This window comes from Macaca fascicularis, chromosome 7 (assembly GCF_037993035.2).
Source record: "Macaca fascicularis isolate 582-1 chromosome 7, T2T-MFA8v1.1".
In the NCBI taxonomy this organism is placed as follows: Eukaryota; Metazoa; Chordata; class Mammalia; order Primates; family Cercopithecidae; genus Macaca; species Macaca fascicularis.
This window is the reverse complement of record NC_088381.1, coordinates 18,056,269-18,077,150: the sequence shown is the minus strand read 5'-3', so window position 1 is coordinate 18,077,150 and position 20,882 is coordinate 18,056,269. Positions and strand designations below refer to the sequence as shown.

The 20,882-nt window shown below is 57.9% G+C and overlaps 2 protein-coding genes across 11 annotated transcripts; one reads left to right on the top strand and one right to left on the bottom strand.

Moving 5' to 3' along the window:
* The first annotated feature begins 610 nt into the window (after positions 1-610).
* Positions 611-11,153, top strand: LTK (leukocyte receptor tyrosine kinase). 10 transcript variants are annotated; one of them, XR_006699287.3, is made up of 20 exons: positions 611-798; positions 1,345-1,488; positions 1,587-1,758; positions 2,184-2,334; positions 2,487-2,633; positions 2,857-3,013; positions 3,090-3,272; positions 5,338-5,436; positions 6,563-6,715; positions 7,127-7,222; positions 7,494-7,689; positions 8,798-8,888; positions 9,025-9,089; positions 9,272-9,401; positions 9,495-9,592; positions 9,735-9,827; positions 9,926-10,027; positions 10,155-10,227; positions 10,363-10,453; positions 10,550-11,153. XR_006699287.3 is itself a non-coding variant. In XM_005559244.5 (20 exons), exons 1-20 carry the CDS (start codon positions 756-758, stop codon positions 10,796-10,798), a joined length of 2,595 nt encoding a protein of 864 aa, XP_005559301.2. In that variant the 5' UTR covers positions 611-755; the 3' UTR covers positions 10,799-11,153. The 10 variants fall into 10 exon arrangements, 7 of the variants coding, with proteins under 7 accessions (XP_005559301.2, XP_045251267.1, XP_065403862.1 ...); XM_005559244.5 differs by having other exon boundaries at positions 10,155-10,289; XR_012414808.1 differs by lacking the exon at positions 9,272-9,401 and having other exon boundaries at positions 10,155-10,289.
* An 86-nt stretch (positions 11,154-11,239) lies between these two features.
* On the bottom strand, positions 11,240-20,872 carry ITPKA (inositol-trisphosphate 3-kinase A). Its single transcript, XM_005559247.4, has 7 exons — positions 20,330-20,872; positions 13,244-13,340; positions 12,952-13,168; positions 12,603-12,807; positions 12,284-12,385; positions 11,930-12,001; positions 11,240-11,827 (listed from the first exon to the last, which is right to left on the bottom strand). Exons 1-7 carry the CDS (start codon positions 20,816-20,818, stop codon positions 11,624-11,626), a joined length of 1,386 nt encoding a protein of 461 aa, XP_005559304.1. The 5' UTR covers positions 20,819-20,872; the 3' UTR covers positions 11,240-11,623.
* Between the last annotated feature and the right edge of the window lie 10 nt (positions 20,873-20,882).

The following is a 20,882-nucleotide window of genomic DNA, read 5'->3' as shown; positions in this document are numbered from 1 at the left end:
TCAATCGATCGATCGATCTGTCTACCTATCATCTATCGTCCTTCAGTGCTACTAAAAGCACTCAGATCTTCTAACGTCTGGTCCAGTCTTTTACCCCATCACAGTGAGAAGCTGTGCACAGGGGTAACACGGGCAACGGAATTATATTAGGCAAACACAGAGATCCAGGTTTCTGGGGGTAGCAGGGAGGTTCAGCCTTGCAGTCACAAAGGCACCACTGAAAGGCACAAGTAATGGCAGGTGATGAGGCCTTACTTGGGGCAGTTTAGAGAGTACTTCCCACGTGTGATGACATGTGCCACACACCCACCACCACCACTACCACAAATGAAGTGCACACTCCGCCGCTCCTGTCCTCAGGAACCTGGAAGCCCCCACCTGGTGTCCGAGGTGTAGCTCCCGCTTTAAGAGTGGGGCACCTCCTCTCCGGCCTCAAACCTACCCCAGCTCCCAGCAGGCTGCGGCACATCTGACGGCTGGAGACTAGAGCCCCTGGGTGGGGACTCCTTAAGGCTCCTCCCGGAAGCGTAGGGACCTCGCTGCCCACACGCCCCTCCCTTTCCTCCTCTGGCGTCCTGGGGTCTGAGGTGGGCGTGGCCAGGCCGGCTTTAGGTCCAGGGAGTGTCTCGCCGGCCGCAGCACACCCCTGTAAGTGGCGGCCAGGGCTGCGGTGGCCAAGTGAGCTGTCAACTTCAGGTTGACAGGGGTGTGGCCACGACCGCAAGGGCTGTTGTTGCCGGGTGGACCTAACAGGGATGGGACGCTGGGGCCGGCTGCTGGTGTGGTTCAGAGCTGTGGGTAAGTGCTGTCTGGCGGTCAGGGGACCGTCCAGCCAAAGGCACCTTCCTAGGCTTGTGGGTGGCCGGTCGCAACAGGCCAGGTGTCGGTGGTTCCTCCAGAGGCCTCGAACTCTCACAACCACATTTCTCCGGTCCGTGCTTCTGGAGTGCGGGCGGAGAAGTGCCAAGTAGTGCGAATCCCAGAGTCTGGATCACGCAGCTTGGGAAGGAGGAATATTCTTTGGGGTCTCAGCACTGCCTTGGGGCGGGGCAACCAATCTAAGTCGAGGAAAGTATTGGAGAGGCTGCAGGACCAAATTCAGTGCAGCCCCTAAGTTATTCTCTGGGAAGGGCGGTCGAGGAGAGAAACTGGTAGAGCGATCAGCGAGCACCCGCGGGGCTTCTGCGACCGGAGTCGGGTAGTGGCTTCCAGGCTGAGAGGGGGGCTGGGCAGGGTGAGGGGTGTGGCCGCGACCGCAAGGGCAGCTGTTGCGGGGTTCTCTCTTTCTTTTATTTCCTATTTCCACCCGCCTTAATGTCCTGCGCCTCTCCCAACACCTTTCAGGCGCCATTCTCTGCTCTAGCCCGGGGTCCCAGGAGCCTTTTCAGCCGTCCTCACCCCTGCCGCTGGCAAGTCCCGGCCCCCAGGACCCGAAAGTCAGCGCCCCGCCTAGCATCTTGGAGCCAGCCTCCCAGCTGAATTCTCTGGGTGAGCTTTAGGCGCCTCCTTCCTCTTCCGCTCACCACACCAGACCCCTCTGGCCCAGCCAGGGGCTCGACGACCCTTGCCTCACTCCTTGCTCTCAGGCACCGAGGGGTCCTGGCTGTTTTCTACCTGCGGGGCCAGCGGCCGGCATGGGCCCACACAGACACAATGTGATGGGGCCTACGCGGGGACCAGCGTGGTGGTGACCGTGGGGGCCGCCGGGCAGCTGAGAGGCGTGCAGCTGTGGCGCGTGCCGGGCCCTGGCCAGTATCTGTAAGTGCGGGGAGGGGGTAGGGTGGGCAGTGACCTGCTAGTTGGAGGTTTCACCGTCAGGGGAACGAAGGCTACTTGCGCACCGCCTTGTGTCTCGGAGTATTCCGCAGAGAGGTCCACCTTGAGTGCCCTTCAAGGTGGCAATAGTTGCCACCGAGTTAGCCCTGACCCGGACCCTCTTACACCGAGTGGAAGGCCCCCAACCAGGGCGGCGCCAAGGGGTACTTGAGCCTCCCCACATTTCCACGAACCCTCCTGAAATAAGTGTAATATCTGAACTTTTGGTGTGCAAACCTGCCCTTTCCATCCCGTCAGAGTCGATTGCAGCCTCCAAGTCCCTCAGATAAAAAATAATTCTGGAGCCTTCTCTGTTGCCAACTTCTGTTAGCACCGAGGGCCGGGGACTCACCGACCGCTCCCCGCAGGATCTCAGCCTACGGAGCCGCGGGCGGCAAAGGCGCCAAGAACCACCTGTCGCGGGCGCATGGCGTCTTCGTCTCAGCAATCTTCTCCCTCGGTCTCGGGGAGTCGCTGTACATCCTGGTGGGGCAGCAGGGAGAGGACGCCTGTCCCGGAGTGAGCGCAGCCAGTGGGGATGGGGCGGCGCCGGCGCCGCGGGGCGAGGGCTGCCTGGGGGCCTGGGGAGCGTGCTTTCCTCGGTGCCGGGTCACCAGCACAGCGAGGGGAGACTCCCGGGCCCCGCCGATTCCCGCCCCCGCTGCCCGCAGGGTAGCCCGGAGAGCCAGCTCGTCTGCCTCGGGGAGTCTCGAGCTGTTGAAGAGCACGCGGCGATGGATGGGAGCGAAGAGGTCCCAGGGTCGCGGCGCTGGGCGGGAGGCGGCGGGGGTGGCGGGGGCGCCACCTACGTTTTCCGGGTACGTGCTCCCTTCAGCGCTCAGCGTGGGGGTCCTAATCCTCTCCCCAGGGTCGCGCACGCACCCGCGCTCCGTCCGTCCGTTGGGGTCCCCCTATACCTGAGCTGGGCTGGGCTGGGGGCCCCTGCCCTTATCCGGGCCTCCGGGGCGGGAGCCCTCGCCCAGTGGCAGTGCCCCTGGACGGCTGGAGGGCGCGTCCTGGAACACGCCGCTGGTCCCACAGGTGCGCGCCGGAGAGCTGGAACCGCTGCTGGTGGCGGCCGGAGGCGGCGGTCGGGCCTACCTGAGGCCGCGGGACCGAGGCCGGACTCAGGCCGCCCCCGAGAAACTGGAGAACCGCTCGGAGGCGCCCGGAAGCGGCGGGACAGGCGGGGCGGCAGGTGAGGGCGCGGGGCTGTGGGGAGAGGCGGGCGTGCTCCCCGTGTGGCTGCCAACCTTCCTGCTGTCACTCTGCAGGTGGTGGGGGCGGCTGGACGTCGCGGGCTCCCTCTCCGCAGGCCGGCCGCTCACTGCAGGAGGGGGCGGAGGGCGGCCAGGGCTGCTCCGAGGCTTGGGCGACCCTTGGTTGGGCCGCGGCTGGCGGCTTCGGGGGCGGCGGCGGGGCCTGCACTGCGGGCGGAGGCGGCGGCGGCTATCGGGGTAGGTGCACCGTTGGAGAGGGCACCTGAGCAGGCCCGAGGGTGAGGTGATGTTAGAAACTCAGTACAGGCCGGAGCCCTCAGGAGGATAGGTGTGGGAGAGGCATTAAGCCCTTCTCAGCAGCTCCAGGCAAAGCAGGAGCTCTTAGAAAAGGAGGTCGAATATATTGCAAATCAGCATGCAGACAAGACTCCCTATATTTCCATTCAATCCAGGATATTTCCCATCACAGCAGGTCCCTGCCTTGTTCTGTAGCAGTCGTCAGAATTTAGAGCTGGTCAAGTGAGCAAGCTGAGCAGGAGGGCAGAAAGGCAGGATTGGGTTAAGTCAGTGGTCCTCAAAGTGTGGTCCAGGAACCAGCAATAATCCACACAACCTAAATTGTTCGAAATGCAAATTATCGGCTGGGCCTGGTGGCTCTCGCCTGTAATCCCAGCACTCTGGGAGGCCAAGGCAGGTGGATCACCTGAGGTCACCAGCTCAAGACCAGTCTGGCCAACCTGGTGAAACCCTGTCTCTACTAAAAATACAAAAATTAGCCCGGCATGGTGGTGGGAGCCTGTAATCCCAGCTACTCTGGAGGCTGAGGCAGGAGAATCACTTGAACCTGGGAGGCAGAAGTTGCAGTGAGCTGAGAACTCCATTGCACTTCAGCCTGGGCGACAAGAGGGAAATTCTGTCTCAAAAATTAAAAAAAAAAAAAAAAAAAAATGCAAATTATCCTGGGAGTTGGGGGAAGGTTAGGGAGACGCTGGTCAAAAAAATGCAAAATGGTAGTTAGATAGGAGGAATACCTTCCAGAATCTACTGTACTACATGGTGGCTGTAGTTAATGACGATGTATTCTTGAAAATTGCTAAGAGAGGCCGGGTGCGGTGGCTCACACCTGTAATCCCAACACTTTGGGAGGCGGAGGCGGGTGAATCTTTAGGTCAGGAGTTCGAGACCTGCCTGGCCAATATGGTGAAACCCCTGTCTGTACTAAAAATACAAAAATTAGCCGGGCATCGTGGCATATGCCTGTAATCCCAGCTACTCGGGAGGCTGAGACAGGAAACTCACTTGAGCCCGGGAGGTGGAGGTTGCAGTGAGCCAAGATCGCACCACTGCACTCTAGCCTGGGTGACAGAGCAAGACTCTGTCTCAAAAAAAAAAAAGGAAAAGAAAATTGGTAAGAGAGTAGATTATAGGTGTTTTTACCACAGAAAATAAGTATGTGAGATAGTGCATATATTGGTTTGAATTAGCCATTGCACAATGTTTACATATTTCAAAACATCATGTTGTATACAATAAATATATGAATTTTTTTTTGAGACGGAGTCTGGCTCTGTCACCCAGGCTGGAGTGCAGTGGTACAGTCTTGGCTCACTGCAACCTCTGCCTCCTGGGTTCAAGCAATTCTCCTGCCTCAACCTCCTGAGTAGCTGGGATTACAGGCATGCACCATCATGCCCGGCTAATTTTTGTATTTTTAGTAGAGATGGGGTTTCACCATGTTGGTCAGGCTGGTCTTGGTCTCCTGACCTCATGATCCGCCCCTGTCAGCCTCCCAAAGTGCTGGGATTACAGGCGTGAGCCACTGCACCTGGCCCTGAATTTTTATTTTTCATTAAAAATTAATTTTTAAAAAGAAATGTGAATTCTCAGCCCTTCTGTAACATACTGAATCAGAAACTCTAGGGGATAGTCCCAGTCATCTGTGTTTTGATCAGTCCTCAAGTCTGGAAATGACTAGTGTAAATGCCTTTGTGCCTGTCCGGGCTGTTCTGTTCATACGTACGCACATCATCTATATTCCCACAGAAAGGGACTGTGAGGACATGGGACAGGAGGGGTTCAGGCAGGCAGGAGGCGTCAAGCGTCACAGCCAGCCTGAGCTAGGCCTTCAGTCTCCAGCTGATTACCCCTTCCTCACCTCCTTCACTCCCACTTGTGAACAGACAGCACTTGCATCATGATGCTGGAGAAGAGAAGGCCACACTGGGATTTCCACTGGGAGATTCCAGCTTCTCCCCCATCCCCCATTTTTGCAGTCAAACCCTCCATCACTCTCCACTTCCAGGGGGTGATGCTTCAGAGACTGACAACCTCTGGGCTGATGGGGAAGATGGAGTATCCTTCATACACCCCAGCAGCGAGCTCTATCTGCAGCCTCTGGCAGGTATTGGCCCCAACCCCACCTCTCAGCCTGGCCTGGACTTCTTCCTCAATCCCTGAACCCACTCCTGCACTGCACTGAAGAGCCATCTGCACCGTGAATAACCTTTCATAGCACAGGATTCTTGCATAGCACAGGGTCATTTGAAAAGTGGGCTGTCGGCCGGGCGCGGTGGCGCAAGCCTGTAATCCCAGCACTTTGGGAGGCCGAGACGGGCGGATCATGAGGTCAGGAGATCGAGACCATCCTGGCTAACACGGTGAAACCCCGTCTCTACTAAAAAATACAAAAAAAACTAGCCGGGCGAGGTGGTGGGCGCCTGTAGTCCCAGCTACTCAGGAGGCTGAGACAGGAGAATGGTGTGAACCCAGGAGGCGGAGCTTGCAGTGAGCTGAGATCCGGCCACTGCACTCCAGCCTGGGCGACAGAGCGAGACTCCATCTCAAAAAAAAAAAAAAAGAAAAAAGAAAGAAAAGTGGGCTGTCATCGTGCCATTGCACTCCAGCCTGGGCGATAAGAGCAAAACTCTGTCTTAAAAAAAAGAAAAGTGGGCTGTCAGTTGTGCTGGATGCCAATGCAGGGCATGCTGCATGCTTGTCAAGTACCCCCTTGCTATGAATTCACTTCAAATACCTGGGAGTGTGCAGGCTTGACAGAAGTCCCCCAGCTTCTCTCACCGCCCTTGTAAGCTTGGTGCTGCTCTTTGCTCTAAAGTCCTGGACAAGAATTAACCATGTGGCTGGAAAAGGCATGTATTTATTTATTTATTTATTTATTTTTATTTTTGAGACAGAGTCTTACTCTATCACCCAGGCTGAAGTGCAGTGGTGCGAGCTTGGGTCACTGCAACCTCCGCCTCCCAGGTTCAAGTGATTCTGCAGCCTCAATCTCTGGAGTAGCTGGGATTGCAGGCATGCGCCACCACACCCGGCTAATTTTTGTATTTTTAGCAGAGGCAGGGTTGGCCAGGCTGGTCTTGAACTCCTGACCTCTGGTGATTCGCCCACCTCGGCCTCCCAAAGTGCAGTGATTGTAGGCGTGTGCCACCATACCCAGCCAAAGGCATGTATTTAATATATCCCAGCCCCAGCCCCACCACACCATACCATATCAGTTCTTTTACTCACAGTCACCGAGAACCACGGAGAGGTAGAAATCCGAAGGCACCTCAACTGCAGTCACTGCCCTTTGAAAGACTGCCAATGGCAGGCAGAGCTCCAGTTGGCTGAGTGCCTGTGCCCAGAAGGCATGGAGCTAGCTGTGGATAACGTCACCTGCATGGGTATGTCCTACCTTTGCCCAAGGTCTGGACTCCTGGGGTCACAGACTGGGAGGAGCAGTAGGCCACTGGGAAAGATGGTATAGAGATTTGCTGCGTGCCAGGCCCTGTGGTGGGTGCTGGGCAGGGGACTGGAGATTCATGGGTGCACAGTGCCTTTCAGAGGCATGTCGTCCAGTGTGGGAGGCTGTTTAGATATAGCTATGTAAATGTATATCTCAAGTGACGATTGTTGTGGGAGGTATAAAGTGCCTTAGGGGTGTTCAAGAGGGAGAGGTTGCTTTTGCCCAGGATAATGGGGGAAGGCTTCATGGAAAAATTAACACTTGAGCTGAGTCTTGAAGCGTGGGTAAAACTTGAGGGTAGAGGAACAGAGAAGACCTTCCCACTGGAGGTGTCTCTCTTTCTCCCTAGACCTGCCCAACCCCCCAGGCCCTCTGGTTCTGATGGTGGCTGTGGTGGCAACCTCAACACTGAGCCTCTTTATGGTGTGTGGGGTCCTGATTCTGGGTACGAAGCATCTAGCAGGCACAGCTGATTCGAGGCTGCTCCTCTCCAATGAGCTGGGGTGGGCTTCTGTGGGGTCCCGGGGCTGACTTCACGACCACTCACCGCAGCAGAGCAGTGGTAGACTCCTGTGGGACTCTAAGATAGGAGGGAGCTGGGGAGGCCTGGGGAAAACGTTTACCAGAAGGAGCACCTGGAGGGGTGTCCTGGGCAGGTGGGGGAGGGAGACCTGATGGGCAGGCGGAGGGTGTGCCGTTATTCTCCCCACCCCCAGTGAAGCAGAAGAAGTGGCAGGGCCTGCGGGAGACGAGGCTGCCGAGCCCTGAGCTTGAGCTGAGCAAGCTTCGAACCTCTGCCATCAGGACGGCCCCCAATCCCTATTATTGCCAGGTGGGGCTTGGCCCGGCCCAGTCCTGGCCTCTGCCCCCAGGTGTCACCGAGGTTTCCCCAGCCAATGTTACTCTGCTCAGGTGAGTCTTCTGCCTCCTCCTGAGAACCTGTGCAGTCTGAATCCCCACCTCTGATTCTCTCCCTGCTGTAGTGAATTACAAATCCCAGAAACAATCTGGCCCACATCCCTTGCGTACGGGAGAGGGAGGCCGGGAGAAGCTCCAGAAGGGCCAGGAACTTGCTCAAAGTCACCTCTCCGTCCCAGTTCTTAGAATATGATCTCGCAGCTGGGCGTGGTGGCTCACGCCTATAATCCCAGCACTTTGGGAGGTCGAGGCGGGCAGGTCACGTGAGGTCGGGGGTTTGAGACCAGCCTGACCAACATGGAGAAACCCCATCTCTACTAAAAATACAAAATTATCTGGGCGGGGTGGTGCATGCCTATAATCCCAGCTACGTGGGAGGATGAGGCAAGAGAGTCGCCTTAACCCGGGAGGCGGAGGTTGTGGTGAGCCGTGGTGAGCCGAGATCACACCATTGCACTCCAGCCAGGGTGACAGAGTGAGACTCTGTCTCAATAAAAAAAAATATGATCTCACGCCTGTAATCTCAGCACTTTGGGAGGCCAAGGCAGGCGGATCACCTGGGGTCATGAGTTCGAGATCAGCCTGGCCAACATAGTGAAACCCTGTCTCCACTAAAAACACAAAAATTAGCCAGGCGTGGTGGCACGTGCCTGTAATCCCAGCTACTCGGGAGGCTGAGGCAGGAGAATCACTTGAACCCGGGAGGCAGATGTTGTAGTGACCCAAAATTGCACCATTGCACTACAGCCTGGGTGACAGAGCGAGACTTTGTCTTAAAAAAAAAAAAAAGAGAGAGAATATGACTCTTGGAGCCCAGGGATCTCCTCCCTCCCAGGGCATCTGCAGCGACACCAGGGAAGTCCTCATCATGCACTCTCACCTTGACTCTGACCCGCACCTGCCCTCTCTTTTGCCCTGGCTCTATGCCAGTCAGCATCACCCTTGCAGGGCTTCTACTTGGGGACATGCCATGGTATGGAGAGAGTCTGTATAGGGTCAGCTGGGCATATGGCAGGGGCAGGGGAGGTAAAGGGGATACTAGACTCTCTAGGGCTCTTCTCCAGGCTGCCTGCCCACTCCCTTCCAACCTGTCTTCCTGCAGAGCCCTGGGCCATGGTGCCTTTGGGGAGGTGTATGAGGGACTGGTAACTGGCCTTCCTGGGGACTCCAGTCCCCTGCAGGTGGCTATCAAGGTGAGAGGATTGGGACTTCTGGCTGGGGGTAGAAGAGTGGAACACCCTGAAGGGAAGGACAATGACTACAGCTAGGGTTAACCCCCCTCCCGTTGTGTCCAGAGCAACTCAGAAACTGTGCCCTTTTCCTCCCCAGACCCTGCCAGAACTCTGCTCTCCTCAGGATGAGCTGGATTTCCTCATGGAGGCACTCATCATCAGGTGCATGCGGGACCAGGGGCAGGGCTGGAAGGCGGGAAGGGAAGGCTCAGGAGCAGCTTCTCTTCACCCTGAGGCTGAGGTAGCAAGTCAGGGGACACAGAGGGCCTTTCCAGCTTTGTGGAGCCTAGAACATAGTTTCCATCTCCCTGCTGGTGACGGGGTATGTCCACCACCCCACTCAGCAAGTTTAGCCATCAGAACATTGTGCGGTGTGTGGGGCTCAGCCTCAGGGCCGCCCCTCGCCTCATTCTGCTGGAACTGATGTCTGGAGGGGACATGAAGAGTTTCCTGAGGCACAGTCGTCCACACCTGGTGAGACCCTTGTCTCAGCCCCCCAGGCCCCTCTAAAGACCCTGTCCATGTGTCTGAGACCTGCATGGACTGATGTCCCTCTGCCTGACCCAGGACCAGCCATCACCTCTGGTCATGCGGGATCTGCTGCAACTGGCCCAGGACATAGCCCAGGGCTGCCACTACCTGGAGGAAAATCACTTCATCCACAGGTTAGGAGCAGTCCTGGCTCAGGGGACCCCCATCCCCACTCCCTCCCCAAGGAACAGCCCTTCCACACAGCTTTTAAGGAAATAGATCAGGAAGAGCAAGAACTTCTGAATTCTGGCAGTGATTTTTTTGCCTACTCTGTAGGGATATTGCTGCGCGGAACTGCCTGCTGAGCTGCACTGGGCCCAGCCGTGTGGCCAAGATTGGGGACTTCGGGATGGCACGAGATATCTACCGGTGCGGAACTTGGGGAGGTGGGAAGGCTCTTGCTCCAAGGGGGTTTTGCCTGCACCTTGGTGGTAAACAACTCATCATTCACCTCCTCCCTCCTGTAGGGCCAGTTATTACCGCAGGGGGGACCGGGCCTTGCTCCCAGTCAAGTGGATGCCCCCAGAGGCCTTCCTGGAGGGCATCTTCACATCCAAGACAGATTCCTGGTGATAATACCCTTCCCCTTCTCCTCTGTTCCCCTCCCCTGAGGCTCATCCTGTCCTTTCCAGCCACCTCATGTGAGGGGAGGCTGCACCTGACGCGTCTCACTTGGTTCCCCCACTTGTGATGCAGGTCTTTTGGGGTGCTTCTCTGGGAGATCTTCTCACTGGGCTACATGCCCTATCCTGGGCGCACCAACCAGGAGGTGCTGGACTTCGTGGTTGCAGGGGGCCGGATGGACCCTCCTAGGGGCTGCCCAGGGCCTGTGTGAGTTGAGTGCTGCCTGGGAAGGGAGGTCCTTCACAGCCATGGGTGGGCATGAACTCTCGCCTCTCCCCAGGTACCGCATCATGACCCAGTGTTGGCAGCACGAGCCTGAGCTCCGCCCCAGCTTTGCCAGCATCTTGGAGCGTCTTCAGTACTGCACTCAGGTGTGCCCCTGACCTAATCTGACATCCTGGTCTTGTGGGTCAGGAGGCGGGGCCAGAAAACTCTATGCCCGGTGCTGCCCGAGTCTTCCATTACAGGACCCTGATGTGCTGAATTCACCCCTGCCAATGGAGCTGGGGCCCACCCCAGAGGAGGAAGGGGCTTCTGGGCTGGGGAACAGATCTTTGGCGTGCCTAAGACCCCCACAGCCCCAGGAACTGAGTCCAGGGAAGTTGAAAAGTTGGGGAGGTAGCCCTCTTGGCCCCTGGCTTTCCTCTGGCCTCAAGCCCCTCAAATCCAGGGGCCTCCAACCTCAGAACCTCTGGAATCCCACCTATCGCTCCTGAGCCCCAAGGAGCCCTGAGGGTGAGGACTGAGGCACTGAGGGTCCCTCCCTGTACTCCTCAGGCTCCTGGGTGGCCTGTTATGCCAGCGGCCCCTGTTCCCTGCAGTCTGTGCTCTGTGTCTGGGCCTGTCTCGGAGCTGGCCTGGCAGCACTGCACTTGCCATGCCGGAAACCAGCCCAGGCCTCCCAGGGAAAGGCCCAGCCACTTCCAGCTTTTGATCTTTGGGCCAGAGGCCACCTTACACACACCCCAGGTGTCCATGGGGAGCACTGGATTGCCCTCCTACTATGAGCATCCTTCATCTGGGCAGAACCCCACCCTGCAGATGCTTCTAATAAAAAGCGCTTCTCATCTTCCAGCGATCTGAGTGGATGCCAGGGATACAGGAAGAGGGCACCAGAGGAGAGAGGGGCGGAGGGCTGAGGCACAGGAAGCTGCATCTTGTCTTTGAGTTTTATTAGGAAGGGGAGTCCATCCTAGTGTAAGAGGTTAGACCAGAAGGTCTAGGCTTGCTAAATAAAATCCACGGTCTGGCCCCTCTGGAGAGAGCAGAGCCTCCTCAGAAAAGCTGGCCTGAGGAAGAAGCCCTTTGCCCCCTCCCCTCCTATAAGTTAGTGTCATTTGGCTCTGGGAACGCTGGGGCCCGGGGTGGGCGAAACCCCTGGCATCGGCAGTGCCCCCCCTTAGTGGTTGGCACCTGGCCCTGCCGGACCCGGTGAACTGCCCTGCACCGCGGGGCTCCAGTCTCAAGCCGGCATGCACGGTGGGGACAAAGCTGCAGGTCCACATGTCAGGGCGGCGGCCCACGGGGACAGGAGTCCAGCCTCATCTCTCAGCCAGGCTGGCCAGGATGCCAATGAGATTGTCCAGCCCCAGCAAATAGCCGTCCTCGCGATTGCCCTCCTCCCAGGGCCGCCGGTGGTCCAGGATCTGGCCATCGGGGAGGGGCGTGGTCTTGCCGAAGTCGATGAGCCACACGCCGGCGCGATGGCAGTGATCGTGCACAAAGAGGAGCGAGCTGCCGATCACCTGCGAGCCCCGCATGGTCAGGCCGCGGCCCTGCCCAGAGACGCCCCCGCCGGGTTCCCGCCCTAGCCCTCGCGGCCAGGCACCCAGGCGGCCACGGCTTACCTCGTGCCTCCTGAAGAACTCAGAGACCTCCAGGGTGTCCCGGATCTGCTGCAGGCGGTTCAGATACCGCCTCTGCAGAGGGTGGGTGGGAGAGGAGGGCAAGTTAATTAAACGCCAAGTGAGCCCCTGCTAACGATAAGGAGCCGGGACCCAGGCTGGGCTTGGCAAATGCCGCTGTGAGGAAGACCCAGGACGCCGCCCGGCGTGGCCCAGAAGGGAAGGAGCCTAGAGCAGTTGCGACCCAGTGTGGTGAAGGCCACGGTGGGGACACAGCTGAGGGCACTGGGCCAGATGACAGGGGCAGTCCCTAGTTTCAGGCTCCCTAACACCTCAGGGTTGAGATCCCGCTCTCACCAGCACTTCCTCGTCTCCTTGCACAAACTCTTCAAAGACGCGAAGCACCTGCTCCCGGCTTCGCGTAGTCTTGAAGTCGGTGCTGCAGGAACCGTCCGCTTTCTGGAGGTGGGACAGGAGTGTCAGGGGCCCCAGGCCCGCCAGTGGGGAAGAGGACAGCCTAGGGCAGTGGTACCTCCCAGTTGCAGGGGACTGCGAGGCGGTGGGAGAGGGCGGAGGGGCAGGCAGGGCGGGAGCGGAGGAGGTGGGCGCCGACAGATCGGGAAAGACAGGGCGCAGTGGGGCTGGGGCGGTGCCAGTCGAAGCGCGCCTGCCCCACCTTGATGCCCTCGATGCGGAAGCCGAGCGTGGTGCTGGAGCTGATGCCTTCCCGCCACTGCATGTAGCGTGGCTTGGTGACTGCGCGCTGCGCGTGCTCCTCCTCAGTGGGCGCTTCAGGGTCCACCGCCAGCATCTTCTTGTACATGTCCTTCCGTAGCTTGGGCCGCTCACGGGCCTTGGTCAGCTCCTCCTCTAGGTAAGTCCTATGGGGGCGCGGGCAGCGGCCAGGGCATAAGGGGGCGCACACGGAGACCCCTTCGAGCTCTCGCCCCGGGACCCCCTCAAGCAGTTGTCCCAGCCCCGGACCCCCACTTGATCCCCCAACCAACCTGGCAGGGCACGCATACCTGACGCCCATTTTGCAGTCGAGCACACAGGGCCCGTCGAAGCCATCTAGTAGGTCCTGCAGCTGCAGGTAGCTTTCGCCGTCATGCTCCACCACGCCGTGGAAGGCAGGCACGCAGCCGCGCAGCGCGTCAGCCATCAGCCTCGCCAGGCAGTAGCGCTCCGGCTCCGAGCAGCGCTTCAGGATCAGCCCGCTGGTGCCCGCCGCCTTAAAACTCCCTGTGGACCTGCATCCGTCAGCGCCGCTCAGCCCCTTCCCGTCGCGGGCACCTGCCCACCCGCCCCGCGGCTCACCTGTGTGCCCTGCCAGCTGCACCCAGGCGTAGCGCTTCTTGAAAGGGCTTATGACCGGCAGATTGACCATGGTTCGGATCTTCTGCCAGTGGCTTTTCTGAAAGCGACAGGGTCAAAGTCTGCAAATCGGTGTCTCGGCAATGCATAGCCCTCCCCCCACTGAAACAGGGTCTCACCACGCCCCCGACCCACCGGAAGCAGCTGGGGCTGGATGAGTCATTCATTCATTCATTCACTCTGGGAAGGTTTATTGTGCGCCTGTGTGGCGGGCGCTGATACAGGCGCAGTGAAGGTGATTCCAGCGTCTCCAATGAGCTGTCAAGAGCCTGGACTTAGCATCTGAAGCCCCCGGTTTGCGCTCCAGCTCTGCCACTGAAGAACGCGTGGGCAAGTTACGAAAATGCTCTGTCGAGGTGTTTGAACTGTTGTGAGCATCGGAATTACCTGATGGTCACCCTTGTTAAAAATTGCAGATTATCAGGCCTACCGCAGGGAAATTCTAAGTAGGTCTAGAGTAGGGCCAATTTTTTTTTTTTTTTCCAGATGGAGTCTTGCTCTGTTGCCTAGGCTGGAGTGCAGTGGTGCGATCTCGCCTCACTGCAACCTCTACCTCCAGGGTTCAAGCGGTTCTCTTGTTTCAGCCTCCTGAGTAGCTGAGACTACAGGTGCACACCACCACGCCCAGCTAATTTTTTTGTATTTTTAGTAGAGACAGGGTTTCACCACATTGGTCTGGCTGGTCTCCAACTCCTGACCTCAGGTGATCCACCCACTTTGGCCTCTTCAAAGTGCTGGGATTACAGGTATGAGCTACCACACCCAGCCCCCAAATTTTTATTACTACCAATGCCTCAAAAGATTCCAGGACCCAAGAAACAAGCCTCTGTGCATCCGTAAGAAAAGGATCTACAAAATGAGGCAATAACTATCCTTACTGGGTTGCTGTGAGTAGTAAATAAGTCTTGAGCGTGACAGGCGCCCAGCTCCCCCATCCCATTCCATGATATGAGGCAGAAGCTGAACAAATCTCAATCACTGATTCCTTCACTTGGGACCTTGGTTCCTCTCATTTAGGGGGAGACAGACATACACAGAAACAAACCTGTACACAGGCTCAGGGCAGGGAGGCCAGCCTGGCAGGGCCTGGAGAAAGAACAGGCTGGGGCTCTCCAAGCCTTTCTTGCTATCCCTGGATTCCATGCACTCATTAGCTGGCAAGGCCTAGGGCACCCTTGGTTTTGATCTGGACCCAGAAATTTTAAGCCATGAAAATAAGGTGCAGGGCTGGGCGTGATGGCTCACGCCTGTAATCCCAGCACTTTGGGAGATCGAAGTGGTTGGATCACGAGGTCAAGAGATCAAGACCATCCTAGCCAACATGGTGAAACCCTGTCTCTACTAAAAATACAAAAATTAGCTGGACGTGGTGGCATGTGCCTGGTCCCAGCTACTCGGGAGGCCGAGGCAGGAGAATCGCTTGAACCCGGGAGGCGGAGGTTGCAGTGAGTCGAGATCGAGCCACTGCACTCTAGCCTGAGATTCCATCTCAAAAATAAAATAAAATAAAATAAAATAAAATAAAATAAGGTGCAAACCTGAGGGCCTGTCAACTTAGACAAACCTGGGAAGGAGATGGAGGGTTTTTTTTGTAGTTGTTATTGTTTTTTAGTGTGTCCCTTATCTTTTCTAGCCTCCAGCTAATCCTGAGAGCATCCCATCCTCTGGACCTCTCCTTGTCCCACCCACAACTCAGCAGCCCTGTGTCCTCTCTGAAGTGCACAGGTTGGCTCATGTCAGCTGTGTCTGCTGCCTCCCCCCAGAGGCGCTTGCCTTTTAGCACAGTTACACATGTTATGCCCCCACAGGAATATACCTCCCTGACAAGAGGGAGTTCTAAGAGAGAGAGGGAGAACTGAGGGGGTGGCCTAAGTAGAGGAGGGCTGCTGACCATAAAGCCCTTTCCCATGGGGAGGAAATGGAGGTTATGACAGAGCACTGGGTGGGGGAGTCAGTAGTTGGTTGCAGTCATGGCTGTGTCACCTTCCATCCGAGTGAACCCAACCAAATACTGCCATCTGTGTGGGCCTGTTTCCCCTGGGAGGACATAGCTGCTGCCGTAACATGAACCATCAAATGCTGCCTGCCTATTGCATGTCAGGCACTTTCTCATCTTTCATCAGGCAGCATTGCTCCCACTTTCCTACCGAAGCCCTTACATGGCACACTAGGGTGTGATCACGTGCCCAGTCCCCAGGGATCTGGGGGTGTAGCCAGAAGCAGCCCACTAGAAGCATGACATCACTTTCAAACTCCTTTTGAAATCTTTAAATACACAGCAGGTTTGCATTCTGCTGCATAATAAATCCAAGTTTTATTATAAAACTCACCACCTCCAAACCCTCAAGTAAAATTCCAAGAAGATGATATATGTGCCATGTATATTCAGCAGCACCATCCTGTACCCCCTTCTCCCACACTCAGTTTGAGAGCCATAACGAATGCACATGCATAGCCAGTGCATGAAGTGGTATTATTCCCATTTTACAGAAGGAAATCAAGGGGAGTTACATCCCCTCACGCCCTGCTCCAGCCTCCACATCTCTGGCTGAAGCTCTCTATCAGCCCATCCTCCCTCCCCATGTTTCAATTGCCCCAGCAGGTTCCAAAGTATCCCCAGCAGGATGCTACCATCCTGCCTCCCTTTGGGGGTTAAATGGGATATGGCATGAGAAAGTGCTTTGTATGTGGTGAAGTGAGGTGCAGCATTAAGGCAGTCTGAGTTTTGACTTCTGGGGAACACTGAGACCTGCCTGGGGGCCCTCTCTACTGGATGGTCACCTTTGCCTTTATCCAAAAGAATGAATTTAATGGCTGTAGGGACCTGCTAGAAGAATTTGGGGGATAGTGGGACCAGAACGGATGTAGTGAAGAGGAAACTTGCCTTGGGTTAGGCAGGGTGAGGGAAATGCACCATCCTTTTAGAGCTGTGCAGAAGCAGTGAGGAGGGCTGGAAGGTGGGCCTGGTAGAAGATTTGATGTGTGTCTGAAAACCTGGGCTACTACCATTTGATTGATGGACCTGCTCCCAAGCAGGGGTAAAATGGCATCATCACCTACTCTCTTGACCTTGGTTTTCTGCATTTCATAAGAGTCAAGAGCAGCAGCAACTAAGGCCGGTCCTAGCTAGCAGGTTACAAAATACTTTTTTTTTTTTTTTTTTTTTGAGACAAGGTCTCACTCCCATTGCCCAGGCTGGAGTCCAGTGGTGCGATCACAGCTCACTGCATCCTGGACTTCCAGAGTTCAGGTGATCTTCCCTCCTCAGCCTCCAGAGTAGCTGGGACTACAGGTGTGAGTCACCATGCCTGGTTGATTTTTTGTATTTTTGTATGTATGTATGTATGTATGTATGTATTTGAGTGGTGTGATCTCGGCTCACTGCAACCTCTGTCTTTCAGGTTCAAGCAATTCTCCTGCCTCAGCCTCCTGAGTAGCTGGGATTACAGGCATGCACCACCACGCCTGGCTAATTTTTGTATTTTTAGTAAGACAGCATTTCATCATGTTGGCCAGGCTGGTCTCAAACTCCTGGCCTCAAGTGATCCACCCACCATGGCCTCCTAAAGTGCTGGGATTGCAGGTGTGAGCCACCATGCCATTTTTTTTTTTTTTTTTTGTATTTTTAATAGAGACAGGATTTTGCCATGTTGCCCAGGCTGGCCTCGAACTCCTGGGTTGAAGTGATCCTCCCGCCTTGGATTCCCAACATGCTGGGATTACAAGTGTGAGCCACTGCTCCCAGCCTACAAAAAATTTTCATACCCATTATCTCATCTGAGCCCTCCGTTCCACCACCTGAGGTTGCTATGACGGATTTAGCCCCCCTGTCAGTAACAGGTATGGCCAAGCATGGCAGGAGTTGTGCAAGTGTCATGGAATTCAACTCACTGCCACCTTCCATCTTAGGGAGATACCTCCCCCAGAGAACATCACGCTTTTAAAAATGAATCTAAGGCCAGGCGCAGTGGCTCACACCTGTAGTCTCAGCACTCTAGGAGGCCAAGGCGGATGGATCACTTGAGGTCAGGAGTTCAAGAGCAGCGTGGCCAACATGGTGAAACCCCATCTCTATTAAAAATACAAAACTTAGCCAGTGTGGTGGTAGGCACCTGTAATCCCAGCTACTTGGGAGGCTAAGGCAGTAGAATTGCTTGACGCCTGGAGGTGCTTGAACATCCTCTGGCTCAGGCCTCCCTCCACGAAGGTGCCCTCTCTGGGAGACCAACACACAGCCAGAGGCTACCTGGGTATCTTGAGGCAAAGGCTAGGATTGCTGACTGTGGGAGAGACTTTAATGAAGTCACAAGAGGGCCCTCTGATAATTCCTTACTCCTAGGGCTGAACAGGGAGCACCTCTCTCTGGGCAGGGCTTAGCTGGTTACTAGCCTCAGACCCTCCTTTGTCTAAGCTCTATTTGGAAGCCTTGAAGACACCTGCTGATGCCGGAGCAGACCGGCAGATGGGTGAATGCTGTTTTCGGCACTCACCCTTGCTCCCTGCCTCCAGTCATCCAGGCTCTGGTCGAAGCTCTCGACCAGCCCAACACCCTCCCCATGTTCCAATTGCCCTATCAAACTAGCACTCCCTGTGGTCGTGGTGGTGGGGAGAGCAATCAGTTTAAATTTATAAAACGATTTGCACTAAGGTATAAGTGAGCCACGACTTCACCTTCCCATGGGCATTAGCTTTTTAAAAAGGAAGTCTGTTAACCTAAATTCTGCTCTATAATTAGTGGAAAGTGATGTGTGGGAATTCTGAGTCCAGGAGGGGATGGCATCCAGGTCTCCTTACCTATCCTGGAGCACAGCAAGAAGAAAACCAGATGAACAGGAGCCAAACACCCTCTCTTTTCCTCCAGCAACACCCCACAATTGTTTGAGGAGGCAGGCAAGGCCTTAGAATCATGAAGCTGACCTTGGGGGTGGGCCTCCAACTTCTCGCCTGGCTAGTTAGGAAAAGCCTGCCCATGACTTTTTCCTCTGCCAGAGTGAGGCCGCCCAGTCTCAATTCCCCTGCTCTGGGCAGGCTGGAGAGAGCTCCTAGGAGGTGAAGGAGACTACGTATGCCCCAGGCAGAGGCAGGCAGGCAGGCAGGCAGGCAGAACCTTCCTGGGCTTCGGCCTGCATGGGCCGCGCTTAAGGGGCTGGTAAGCCAGGGGTCCTAGAGTCCGGCCCAGGTGCATCCTTCATGGTCAGGCGGACCTGCCTTGCTTCCTGCCTGGGAAAGCCCTAAATTGGCCTGGGCGGGCGCGCTGTGCGGCTCTGGGACCCGCCGCGAGGCAAAGTCCGCCCTGGGCCCTTCCACACGGACGCAGGCAGCCTCTGTCAACAGCCCCTGGCTTATCTGCTGCTGCTGTGGCTGTTTGCCTTCGGGGAGGCCCCGGCGGGCCTAGGGGTGGGGAAGGCCTGGAAGCCGCAGCCTTGGAGCTGGAAAGGCCCTCAGCGGCGATTTGCACCGACTCCGGACGGCTCGGGGGCGGCGGGGTCGCCCAGGTCCTCGAGGCTTGACCTCAGCCGGGGCGGTCTCTCCTACACCCAGGCATGGGCTGCGGGACCTCCTCTTAGCACACTCCCTCTCCCAGGCACTTCGCCGAGTCCCTGCGGGCGGAAGAGGGAAACGGGACGCGCCCGCGCTTCGCGCCCTTTCGCCTGCGCCGCCTCTGAGGTGTCAGAACTTCGGCGGGGGCCGCGCCCCCGGAGCTGCTGCTCAGGCTTTTCCCCACACTCCACCATCCTGCGAAGCCCCGGCATCCGCCCCCTGACCTAGGCAAGGGTTACCCCAGAAACGATCCTGGGTCCGGGGCTGCCCTGAGCACCGCGGGAGAAGGGGAAGCGGCAGGGCTCGTAACCGAGCCCGGCTCACGCAGCACCTGGCGGCGGGAGGTGTTCCTGATCTGTGAGGCTTTTCCCTTCTGGTATCACTGACAAACCCCATCGCCCTCCGGGCTTGTGAACCCCTGCAAGTCGCCACAGCTTCCCCGCCTTGTCCCATCGAGTGTGCGGCGGAGCAGACGCGCGGCCACAGCTCTCCCCGCTCTGCCGAGCCGACCCGACCCGGCCTTCTGGGCAGGCCCCAGACGCCCGAGGCCAAGGGCGCCCCTCGCCTCTTCCTCGGCCTCAGGGACACTTGTCTAACGTGGATCTAAAGCAAGTCCTGCGCGCTGACCACGGACAGTTATTCAAGGTATTTGGCCGTGGTTAAAACGAGGGGAACAAGGAGGGTGTCCCGGGAGCCGCACATCCCTAGCGGCGGGCGTCAGGAATGACTTAACAGTGCCCGGGGCTGTGTTTTCCGAGGGTCAGACCTGGTCCCAGAACACCCAGGCTATCAGAGGCAGAGACTAGCAGGCTGATCCCGCCCCCTTGCAGCCTCAGTTTACCGTCCCTCTCTGCAGCGCTCAGGAGCGGCGAGCCGGGAGGATGGGAGGCAGGGCTCGCACCGGGTGGGCTGCGTTCCGCTCCCAGCCAGAGCTCCCAGGCCTACGCCCCTCCCTCCCCTGCGTCCACGCCTCGTGCGGGCGCTGGGAGCAGACGGCAGCGGCTCCCGAGCAGAGCCTGGAGCGCCGCTCCACTCCCACTCAGGAGAGGGAAACCGTGGCAACGGCGGGGGTGGGGCCACGGCACTAGAGAGGGGGCGGGGAGTGAGGGAAACGCTCCTTCGCCCCTCTCCTTCCGAGGGTTCACCTGGCAAGGCTCAGCCCCTCCGATCCCTCATGTCCTACCCCACAGCCAACAAGGTCCGCTACCCGCGCTTCGCCCAGTCCCCGCGGCGGGTCGCCTGCTCCTCGCCCCGCTTTTAGACGCCCCAGGGCCAGCGCCACGACCCGCCGGCGGAGCCGGAATGAAAGTTGCCCAGGCGAGAGGTCGGTCAGGCGCCTCCCTCTGACCCCCAGATTCCTCCTAAACCGCGAGAACAGGACCTTCCGCGGGAGGGAGCATGGACAGGAGCGGGTCCTCCGGGAGCTCCGAGCTGGGTCCCCCGCGCAGCCCCCGCGCCCGGCGCTGGCCCCGCCCCCGCGGCCCGTACCTGACCCACGTCCTCGCCCGCTTCCAGCTGCACGTTGCCGCGGCTCCGGCTCTCACTGTCGCTCAGCAGGTCGTCCTCCGAGTCCTCGAGCAGCGACGAGGAGCCAGTGGAGGAGACCGACGAGGTGGAAAGGCGGCGCGGCTGCTGCAGGTGCGAAGAGCCCGCTGCCGGGAGGCAGTCCCTCTCCCGCTCGGGCGGCCCAGGGCTGGTCGGGGGCACGTCGGGCTCCTCGGCTGTCACGGTCAGCTGAGGGATCACCCGGGCCGGGGGAGCCCGCGGAAGCCCGTTGGGGACCTGTCCCCCACGCCGCTTGGCCCCGCGAGCCCGGGGCTCCCCCGCGGCGGCGGCCGCAGCGACCGCCGCACAGCGCGCCTCGAAGAGCAGGCGCAGCTCCCCGACACTCCGGCGCGGGGCCCGCTCCAGCCCCGGGCTGCAAGGCCTCGCGCCCCCCGGCCGCGCCATGCCCGTTGGGCCCCCGGGCAGGGTCATTTCCCAGTGCCGGCGCCGCCGCTGAGCCCACCAGCCCGCGGCGCGCCGGGGACTGGAGCGGCTC

What these genes read in the sequence shown, in the direction of transcription:
- LTK (XM_005559244.5), top strand. Translation starts at nt 756, where the DNA reads ATGGGACGCTGGGGCCGGCTGCTGGTGTGGTTCAGAGCTGTGG. An exon ending in GCCAATGTTACTCTGCTCAG is followed by an intron (nt 7,690 to 8,797) that starts GTGAGTCTTCTG and finishes GTCTTCCTGCAG; the next exon opens with AGCCCTGGGCCATGGTGCCT. An exon ending in GGCACAGTCGTCCACACCTG is followed by an intron (nt 9,402 to 9,494) that starts GTGAGACCCTTG and finishes TGCCTGACCCAG; the next exon opens with GACCAGCCATCACCTCTGGT.
- ITPKA (XM_005559247.4), bottom strand. Translation starts at nt 20,818, where the DNA reads ATGACCCTGCCCGGGGGCCCAACGGGCATGGCGCGGCCGGGGGGCGCG. An exon ending in GCAGCTGGCAGGGCACACAG is followed by an intron (nt 13,169 to 13,243) that starts GTGAGCCGCGGG and finishes GCAGGTCCACAG; the next exon opens with GGAGTTTTAAGGCGGCGGGC. An exon ending in GACTGCAAAATGGGCGTCAG is followed by an intron (nt 12,808 to 12,951) that starts GTATGCGTGCCC and finishes GCGCCCCCATAG; the next exon opens with GACTTACCTAGAGGAGGAGC.